Genomic DNA, 10,126 nt, shown 5'->3' with positions numbered 1-10,126 from the left:
AATAAATCTTTTTTTTTTGTCACGGAGAACTATTTCTACAGCAGAAACCTCCCTGTTCATAACTTTATTTCACCTGTTTTGGCAAAGTATAACGAACTAGCAATTCTGTTTGGCCCACTGTATTCACGCCACAGATAAACGCTGAAGATGCTTGCTTAAGATTCTGTTAATGTTTGGCTCAGCAAACAGTTTACTCTCAAGCAGCTCTGGCTTATCCTATGCTTCCTACAGCAACTGCCACTAGTGTGCAGAAAACTTTCAATGCCCATTAAATGGATCTCAAGTGAAACGTTTGCAAAATGCCTCTGGCTTGAGGTTTCTTCCACTTTAGTCCAGAGAACATAACCCTTATCCCAGGCTTGGGTTTAAGGGGTGTGGTAGCATGGTTGCACCCCCTTTCCCTCCCCTTCTTAGAGTGTAGCTCAACAACTCCAGTTCCTTGCAGCCCTGGATGCCTGGGTCCCCTTACAGAGTCAAAACCAGGGGTGGGCAAAATGAGGCCTGGGGGCCAGAGGCTATTCTGTCTGGCCCATGGGGCCCCTAAAAAAATTTAGAAAATGAATATTTATCTGCCCTGGGCTGCCTGTCATGCAGCCCTCGATGGCTTGCCAAAACTCAGTAAGCAGTCCTCTGCCCCAAAATAATTGCCTGTCCCTGGTCTAAACCATGCTGCAGGAGCAGCAGCCATGGACCTTTTTTCTTAGGTCCCTGAAACGAGTAATAATCCCTGCACCCTCTTCCTTCCCCCGTGTTTGGCAGTCACCTCCCCCCCCACACACACACTTACACCTCTAGGCACAGGAAGGGGGGCAATGCTGCCAGTCCCCAGCTGACCCAGGGATGGAGTAGCCTCAGAGCCACTCCATTTGGGGCTGCTGACCATGTGAGGGGAGCTGGGCTCAACTGGAGACAGCAGCAGTGGTTAGAGGGTTCCCTGCCAACCTGGAAGGTACAGGAAGGGGGAACCCACCACTCTTCCCAGTCATGCCCTACTCCCTGCAGAGCTGCTCTCCACCACCCCAGCTGGAGTGGGGAGGTGTGGCCAGCACAGAGGCGGCAGGGGCAGGTCTGCCCTTCCTGCGCTGAGAAACTTAAGTAGAAAGGGCAAGGAAGGAGAGGGGAGGGGAGGTGCTATTAAGCACAGAAGGGAAGCAGGGGGAATTTTTTGTATTATTTGGGGGCTTGGAAAAAGAAGAAAAAATAAAGTCCTTGTCTACTGCCCCTGCAGTGTGGTGTCTATCTTGACAGCAGAGGGGTGCCAGCCGGCACCAGCTGCTGCTTCTGCACCTCACTTCTCAAAATCCTGGGTCCACCTATGCCTTCATCTGCTAGAGAATGGTGGAGCAGGTTTATCACAACTACGTTACCTAAAGCCAAAATAGTGTAACAATTCATCTCTAGCTCTCAACAGTGTAGGAATTTGTATGTCCTTGTGCTTCAAAAGGGACTTCTCCGTGCTATGGATTGTAAATTGCTTCATACTTCATGACTGGCTTTCATAAGTTTTCTTCTGGCTATAGCTAACTTTTGAAACTGTAAGGGATATTCTTTCGTTTTCAAGGAGGACAATGAGTCCTCTGCTGCTTTAGAGTTCGCAGTTGTTCTTGGTTCATACGGTGCTCAGCATTTTTCTTCATTTTACTTTTCTGAAGTTAGGCATAATTACTCATGTACTGGAAATCTGAAAACTTCCAGGGTTTAAACTGACATTGAGACACTTTTCTGCCTTGATTTGAGAGCTGGATAATATGGATGCAACTGAGGAGTGCAGAGACTTATTGACTGCAGCTTCAAGTCTGCAATCCTTATTTGCATCCATTTTATCAACTTCTCAGATCAAAGCAGAAGTGTCCCAGTGTCTGCATCCAATCCAAGGCAAACAATCTTGCAGCTTCAATTATGCTTAGTTGATTAGCTTCTATTATGACAGAACCCACAAAAGTACAACAATCCTGGAGTCTTGTTCATATTTCCCTTTTAAGAAACAAAGGATGGAAGTAACTTTGATTAGCTAGAATGAGTCTTGCATCTATGTTCCTAATAGCCATAAAGCTGATGTGACACCCACAAAAGGAATGCTATTAGTGTCTTGCATTAGAAGAACTTCTGTCAGAGACTGTTCTGATGACTTGAGATGCTTCTATGTTTCTCTGAGTGAATGTCATTAAGTGTACTACTGAGCTGTGACAGTCATTTGAGCTAGTCGGACTTAGTCTAATATAGGAAATTTCAGCTCCGTTGTTCTTGTACCTGAATTCAGCTTCCTGGCAAAGCAGTTATTGCTAGGTGTGTGCCAAACAGAGGTATGTCATTGTTAATTTGTACGGGCTAATTTGGGTCCAAGACCTGTGTGCACTTGGGATGGAAATAACGTGACCCATGGTTTAAAAAAAAATAATTTTATTTTTTTTAACTCTTTAGATGTAGCTTGCATCTTCCCAAAGGCTACTGTTCATGGACTCTACTGTTCACTTACACTAGCTTCTGCAGTTAGATCAGGGATGGGCAAAATGCAGGATGGATGTGGCCTGCCAGGGCATTCTATGTGGCCCCTAAAAAATTTAGAAAATTAATATTTATCTGCCCCTGGCTGCCCGTCATGCAGCCCTTGATGGCTGTCCAAAACTCAGTAAGCAGCCCTTTGCCCAAAATAATTGCCTGCCCCTGAGTTAGATGAATAAAACTAAGGCACATTGAGAAAAACTAACCAAGTTTTTGTTGGTGGAGCATGTGCTAATAGCGTTCCTTTTTTACTTTTAACATTGCTCTAATTCCACAGAAGAATTGGCCTTTGTGCTTCAGGGCACAGAGGATGTGCTGTGATGGAGCAGGCTCCTGGTATCACGTGTTCTAGTGGCGGAACTGACTTCTGATGTAGGCTAAGGCAGTGGTTCCCAAACTCTGACAGACTGCGCCCCACCAATTTAAAATAATGCAGCCTTAAGTACCACCAGCAAATTTTTGTCATATAAAGTAATTATAATACATCTCTTAGCGTACCACTGGTGGTACACGTACCACAAATTGGGAACTCCTGGGCTAAGAGATCTTCCTGCTTAAGTAGTGGGAGCTGACAGCAGCTGTTTATAGTCTCTGATTAGCACTCGTGCCTGCATTTGGAAGAAAGTGTGCTAGAAAGCTGGTGCTCTGACATATGTCATTCTTGGGGGGGGAAGAAAAGAGAACCTTGCACTTCTTTGGACAAAGTCGGTGGAGTTTCTGTTGCTTCTGTATTTGTGGGGAAAATGGCTCTGCTCTATAATAGTCAGGACTTGGTCCTCTGCTGAAGATACAATGTAGAGTGAGACACAACTTGTCTGTCCCCACTGTGGTGAGAGATCTTCATGTCCATGTTGTGTCAGGCTTTGTCATTGGTGTACAATTCCTGTGTTAATAAAAAAAAAAAGGTTAGAGAAACCTTGCAATGAAGTAACTTTCAGGATTTCACTGAGTTCTGCTTCTCCATTCACCGGATTGAGGAAGAATGAATTTATTCCAGCATTTACCGCTCTTGGCATTTAAATCAATGATTTAGCACGTGATGGAAGGGACTTATAACCAAACTAAACGTTCTTTAAATGCTTTGCTTTTTTCTCCCCAATAAACTAACCCCACTAATACATATCCGTTGCTTTGCCTGGGCTCATCTTTACCTTTCCTTCCATCTCTTGCTCTCATGATCCCGAATGCCTGGGCAGACTGCATCATCAGATCGCCGAGGAGAGTGGGAGATTCAGCCAAGCCGGCAGACAAATACCTCGTACCTGACATCTCACTTGGCTGCGGATCGGCATGGAGGATCCGTTCAGGTACGGTCTTTTCCCGACCTGCACAGCTTTGCCATCGGAACCTGCTTCAAATTAATGTCCAGTCTCATTGAATCTCTGCTGTGGTGCTTCTGTGATCAGGAGCATTGGCTGCACCTTGAAGCGGTTTTGGGTTTGGGGCTTGTTGCAAAACCAGACTGGCCCTGCCCTGCCCTGCCCTCACTTCATGCTTAAAAAACAGTCTTGCAAAGCCAAGAACTTGTTCTGAATGGTCACTGCACTTCACTGCTACAATCCCAGCAAGGTTTTCCTTTTATTTTTTGGTTTTGTGTTTTTTAAAATTGCATAGGTACGCTTTCTTGGAACAAATGAAAATGACCAAAGAAATTATTATTTTAGTTAAGCATAGGAAAGAATGCTGTTTCTATTTGTACTTGTAAGCAGGGGGACGGGGTACTGGATGGCATTGTGTATGGACTATAAAGCACTACAGGGTGGTGTAATCAAGAAGCTGGAGGAGTTTTGGACCATTGATGTGGCCCTACGTGGGTTGTTGCACACAAACAAAAATTCTAGGAAAGCAATAGTGTTGTTCTAGTTCAGCCTTTATATCCAGGCTGTGTGCAGGTGGATGTCTGAGTACATCGTATGTGGGAGAATCCGAGGACATTGCTGGGTTGGCTGTCCTGTTCTCACAAGTTATTTTACAAACAGCTTGAGAAGCAGCATGTTGTGTTGCTACCACAAAATGGCACTGTGGAGTGCTGGTGACCCCGTTGTCGGCTGCTACTGACATCGTGTTGTTTTTCTTTTATGCTAGCAGTCAGGAAAATGAATGAAAATGCATTTCATACAGCAGTCAATTTGTTCCATGGAAAAGGTGAATGTGCTGTTAGTGTGAGGAGAGCCAGGTCCCCTATTTCATTTTTAGTGTTGTGACAGCCATGTACCTAACTTGGCTGTAGCTTGTGACTCATGCTGCAGCATGGCCATGCCAACTGGTTGTTGGAGTGAATGCAAGTTGACTTGGCCCAAGGTTTGGGCCAGAATTAAAGAGAATGAAACAAAAATTGAACCAGGCTTCAACTGCTTCTTAAGTACTTCAGGAGCATTATGCAACAAACTGTCTTGATTTTGATTCACTCTAATGAAGTAAAAGTTTTGCGGAAGTGCTGTGTTACTGTTTTCATACAGGGCTGGTGTACTAGTACAAAAGCTGATGCCTGGCAAAAGCCAACTACACCTCTTGGTCACTCCTGGCTACGTGGAATTGTTCATATCCTTCTCTAGGATATCTTATTTATATTTGCTGCTCCTCAGCATTTGAAGTGGCAGAAAGGGTGGATCACTGTTGGGGGGAAAAAATATTTAGTGAAATCGTTTGTTGTTTTTTAGCACACTGGAATCTTTAATGGTAAGCACAAAATGCTACCAAAAGAGGAGTATGTCTAAAATGAATCATTATCTTATGGGTTCTCCTGTACAGGTGATATGCATGCCACCATGTCCCGCTGTGTAGTTCTTGCCCATTCTGGCCATGAGAGAATTTTTTTCACTACATGGCAGGCATACAGGAGGAGGCCTCTATAGTCAAGGCACTTCCAAATGTCTTTTAGATCTTCTGTGTTGGAAAGATTATTCATAGCTGTAATGCTGGTTATTGCTGAGGTCTAATGTTTTGTTAATATTTGGCTAGATTTAAGGGATCTGGTTTTTGTGGGTCAGCTTTTTCCCTTTTTTGTTTTTCTCCCACTTTGAGAATTCTCTATGTGGTTCAGAAGTTGAAACCTGGAATGAGGATAAATTAGTGTATTAGGAATATGTAGCAGTTTTCTTCTTTGACATAGCCATCTCTGCAGCAGACTTATGTTAACTGTGTTGGGCAGATGCATAAAAAATGATCCCAGTGTGAAGCATGACTTTGGCAGAAGCCCTCAGTGTAAAGAACTGTTCTGCTCAAAGGAAGTTTTTATTTTACTGTACTGATGCAAAGTCCTCAGTCAGGGTAGTATGCTGGTATAGTTATGCCAGGAAAGTGCTCCTAATCTAAACCCAGTCTTTGGGCCTATCCAGACAGCTAATTATACTGGTGGTTGTGCCACTAAAATCCATCCTGTATAACTCACTTTGTGGGCACACTTACACAAAACACACTGGAACATTTGTTGGTTTTGGTTTCCTTTCCTGTAAAAAGGTTAGTGAAGCTTCCACATCTGTGCAGAGATCTTCCTGTAAGGCAAATCTTAAACTTCTATTTACCTGCTACTGGAAATAGGAGTTTCTCTGCTGTTTTCATTGATGTATCATGGGTACTCAAAAAAAATCCTCAACCCTAAGAAGGCAGTTTTTAAACACCAGTATCTAGGAGGTGAAAACCACTGACTCTGTCATGTATGGCAGAGTACACCAGCATTAAGTGAAAAGAAAAAAAGGAAGGGCTTCTTGTGAAGTTAAGTTGGATGAGAAGTAGCTGTGGAAGTGAGACTACCTGGAGAACTGGAACTGCGAGTGGTCCAGTTAACCACTATTCTTTGCCAGGCCTACTGGGAGTAGAAGGGCTCACCTTGCTTCACACTGGCAGAAGAGGTAGTACTAGAGAAGGGTGTGCCAATGTCGGGAATCCACTCCTGAAAGGGGAGCTCCAAAGGCAGCACCAGGATGACACTGAGGTGAAGCAAAACTTTAGCAGGTTTTGGCCACAGGATGGGAACTGCCTCCACCTTGAAACTTCAGAAGCACATAGAGCGCACAGCTTGCAGGATTTAACAGACCTAAAAGTTGTCGCTGCTGGTAAAATAGTGGAGCCCTTTCTAAAAGACCTGTTATGTTTCTAGCTTTCTTCCCACTCCTTTTCTATGGCAATTGGGTCTTTCTAACCCACCAGAGTACCTGGTTGACACTGGGTCCTAATGAAATTCATATATGCCAATGCTTCACAGACTTAGTTATCACAGTTTTGACCCCAAGCTCTCTTTTCCCAAGACAGCGTTTGCAAAGTGAGACCGATGGATGATCCTCTTCGTTCTTGCAGGGTTGTAAGTTGGGATGTCAATGCAATGAGAAGTTCCTTGCCTAACTGTGGGTTAGAATTTGGGACTGAATATGATCAAGAGTCCTTTGGACTTTTTGAACAAAGTATGGAGAGCCAAATTGAATAGCTAAATTCTGGTCTTCTGTGGACTTGTTCATTTGTTACTGCTGCAGTTGCACCTTAGCAATATGGTTGCTGTGAGACACTCAATCTCATCTGCCCTACTGGCTGTGATGCCTTTGACTTTTAAATAAGGACTCAAGTGGTTTAGGATCAGTAGTAGGGGGATGGAGGGAATGTCCAGGCACCCTGTAGGTTAAGTTGTGTTGAGGCAAAAAGAGATCAGAGTTCAGGTAGTTATTTTTTCACAAGAAGCAAACTGAAGAGTTCATTTCTCTGGGATTGGGGGGGAATGACTGATGTAAGGTGAAATGAGTTCTGGTATGCCATCAGTGGTCTTGGATAAGGCTGAGGGATTTGACGCGTGGACAATCAGTCTGTCTCTATTTAAAGGTGGTGTGAGGTGCTTATCAGTTTGGTGTGCAAATGCTGAAGAGCCCATTTTTGTCTTTGTGATATGTCATTGGCACATATCATCAAAACACTTGGCCTGTAAGGGTGAGCCCTTCAGATGATGGGGAGTTAGCAGGTTCAGACCTAGAAGACTTCTACAGAAAGACTGGTATGAAGATGCCATGGAGAAGTGGCTTAGCAAAACTGTAGTGAACAGGTGTTACAAGGATGTAAATAAGCAGTGGGTCAAAATAAATCTTGCATTCAAACTATGTTTTCCTCTTAATTTCAGACAGACAGTGGAACAGCATCCAAAAAGTAGCAGTAGAATCTTCAATCTGACACAAAGGTGTGGACCAAGCCCTGGGGAATATTGAAGGGAATGACCCTGCTGTGGCATGCATAGTGGATTAGACCTTAGCAGTCTCTGACTTCTGTGAATCAGTGCACTCAGTTGCATGTTGCCTTGTGGGGGATACCTCATTTAATTCTGCAGAGGTGCTGGGAGAGTACAAAGGGGCAGGGAGGGAAAGGGGTATACATTATGGATTTCATGTGCTTTTCTTACAGTACCTGTTGCCCAGACTGGTAAAGACCTACTGCGCACATAAGCATGACCTAGCAGTGGATGTAATTAATAGTGGCTTCTATTATTTTTGTGTTTCAGGTGGTCAGCTCGACCAATGGGGAACTGAATGTTGATGACCCAACAGGGGCACATTCCAATGCTCCAATCACAGCACAGGCTGAGGTGGAAGTGGTGGAGGAAGCTAAGTACGTTTGCTTTACAATTTGAGCTCTTCACTGATGTAGTTTTTAAGTTGTCTCTCTGCAACAAGCTTTTACCCATGTTTACGTATTTGATGCTTGTTTCCATATCTTTCCCCTGAATCTCACTGCTTTTTGCATGGTTCTTCAGTGCTGCCTCCGCTGCCTTTTTTTTTTTTTTTGTTTTCCTACCTGTGATGCCTGGAGTATATAACTTTTGGCCAGAGCATGTATTGCTAAGAAATGGTGACATACAAAAATAACATGAAAACCAGTTGCGCAAATTTCCCTTGAATCCAGGAGGATATGCTCCTCCCTTCTGTTATGAGCATGGAAATAGTTCAGCTTCAGTTCAGGGAACAAAGTGTCAGTCTAAAAGTCAGCAGTGTTTTATCTCTAGCTTTGTGTACTTGAGGTTTTTACATTGTCCTGGTGCAGGGACACTGCTTTCTCTCTGAATTTTCCCTAGCCTAGTCCATTAGGAGCTGATTAAGGGAGAAATTGTAAATAGCTCTTCTTCCTGTGGGAACTGGAAGTCTCACTTTGAGCTGACAGTTGTGGTAGCAGGAAGTGTCATCTGGAGCTTCTGATGAAATTGAGGGCAATCGCTGTTGGCCATTTCTGCTGCTTTTGTATGTGTGCTGCCATCCAGCACCACGAGAGCGCATTTTGCATGATCCCCCTTTAACAGGAGGTGGAATGTGGGGCCTGCTGTCTCTCCTGCATCAAGAAGAGCTTTGAACACTAGGCTAAAAACAGGCTTCAGATTTCCTGAGACAAAGCCTTTTATTCTGGAATTCTACAGATGTACAAGCCCACTGTCGGACTCTAAGCATCTGTGAAGTACCCAGCTAACGCTCCCTCTCCCCACTTGGGGCTAATTGGAGTTAATTATTTTTCACGCTGCATATATAAACATCTCTGGGCCTGTCTTGATGCAAATCAAAGCCCAGGGTCAGCCTATGGGTACTGTCTGTTTTTAGTCCTAGTGAGTTGCTTGGGGTGGGTAGTTATTGCCTAACAAATCAACTTCCCCCAGCACAGGAGGAATGGGCTCTGAGGCTGCCTCCATTTTCCGCATTTGGAAATTATTCAGTGATCTAAGCTACAGCAAGCTTCAATGAACTTGTTGCTTGACAGGCCTCATGTTTGACCAGTTGGGGGGGGGAGGTAGAGTTGTAGTGCTAGAGAAGGCTTGAAGGAATGTGGGCCTGGCACTTTCCCATGTCAGGACAACTTCTGTAGATGTCTGTCAAGTTGGCTCCAACACAGAGAAATGTTCTCCATCTTTCTGTCCTGAGGGACAGTGGCTTGGTTGTCCATTGACCATCTTGCCATGAATCCCTGTGGACAGTAAGCTACAGGTTGCTGGCAATCCCTCAATTAATGGATGGTCTCTACTATGCTTGTTGATGGGTCTTAAGGTGACTTAATAGTCCTATCCTTGAGCCACAGTCATACTGCGAGGAAGAGACTTGGGAGTAAACTTGTTTTGTTTTCAACGAGAGAGATGTGGATTTCCTGGAAGGGGGTAGTTATCCAGTGTAGCCTAATGAGTTGGCCAAATTTCCCTTGTGTGGACAGCACTGTCTGTTGAAACTGTCTCAGCAAACTCTTCCATCTTGAAGCAACTATGCTGCGCTGCTTGCCGGCATGTATAGCCTGAGTCCTACCACCATTAAAAAAACAGCAACTGCAACTTGTTTTTTGTATTCCCCTGGATGTGGCAAACAGTCAGACATTAGGAGGAGCTGGCTGTCTCTTTCAGGACTGCCTTTGTTTCATTAGTACAGCACTGAGCACAGCACAGTCCTGGTCTGTGACTAGGGCTCTGAGGTTCAGCAGTTGCACAAAATCCTTTTGTTCTGTATTGGCACAGGCAGCTTCTTTGGGAGGGATAACACTGCCCTACCACGTCCCATGATGATGTGAAGTGCCTACTTCCTTTCTTTTAGTACCAACCAGTGTATGTTTTGGAGCTGTATATTTTTGGTGAGGGAAGGTGGATGGTTGTTGCAGTTTGGTGCCTTGTGCTGATATGCTAACA

At 44.4% G+C, this 10,126-nt stretch overlaps 1 protein-coding gene and 2 long non-coding RNA genes across 6 annotated transcripts in view; 1 reads left to right on the top strand and 2 right to left on the bottom strand.

Annotated features, from left to right (window-relative positions):
* The window catches only part of CSNK1G1 (casein kinase 1 gamma 1), a 190,238-nt gene that overhangs the window by 164,673 nt on the left and 15,439 nt on the right, over window positions 1-10,126 (top strand). The window contains exons 11-13 of one of the 4 annotated variants that reach the window (XM_019504541.1): window positions 3,699-3,809; window positions 7,604-7,660; window positions 7,979-8,069. In XM_019504541.1, the coding sequence (XP_019360086.1) occupies window positions 3,699-3,809; window positions 7,604-7,633 (141 nt within the window). In that variant the 3' untranslated portion in view covers window positions 7,634-7,660; window positions 7,979-8,069. Of the gene's footprint in view, window positions 1-3,698; window positions 6,186-7,603; window positions 7,661-7,978; window positions 8,086-10,126 lie in introns of those variants that run through there. The other 3 variants (XM_019504539.1, XM_019504540.1, XM_019504538.1) reach the window with 3 other exon arrangements.
* On the bottom strand, window positions 2,694-3,785 carry LOC109288791. Its single transcript, XR_002095227.1, has 2 exons — window positions 3,654-3,785; window positions 2,694-3,385 (listed from the first exon to the last, which is right to left on the bottom strand). It is a non-coding gene; the product is annotated as an uncharacterized LOC109288791 (long non-coding RNA).
* The window catches only part of LOC109288792, a 20,741-nt gene continuing 15,935 nt past the window's right edge, over window positions 5,321-10,126 (bottom strand). Inside the window, exon 2 of the long non-coding RNA XR_002095228.1 lies at window positions 5,321-5,388. This is a non-coding gene — a long non-coding RNA (uncharacterized LOC109288792). The remainder of the gene's footprint in view (window positions 5,389-10,126) is intronic.

This window comes from Gavialis gangeticus, unplaced genomic scaffold (assembly GCF_001723915.1).
Source record: "Gavialis gangeticus isolate Ggan-Ray unplaced genomic scaffold, GavGan_comp1, whole genome shotgun sequence".
Classification (NCBI taxonomy): Eukaryota; Metazoa; Chordata; order Crocodylia; family Gavialidae; genus Gavialis; species Gavialis gangeticus.
This window is presented reverse-complemented; position numbering and strand designations above follow the sequence as displayed.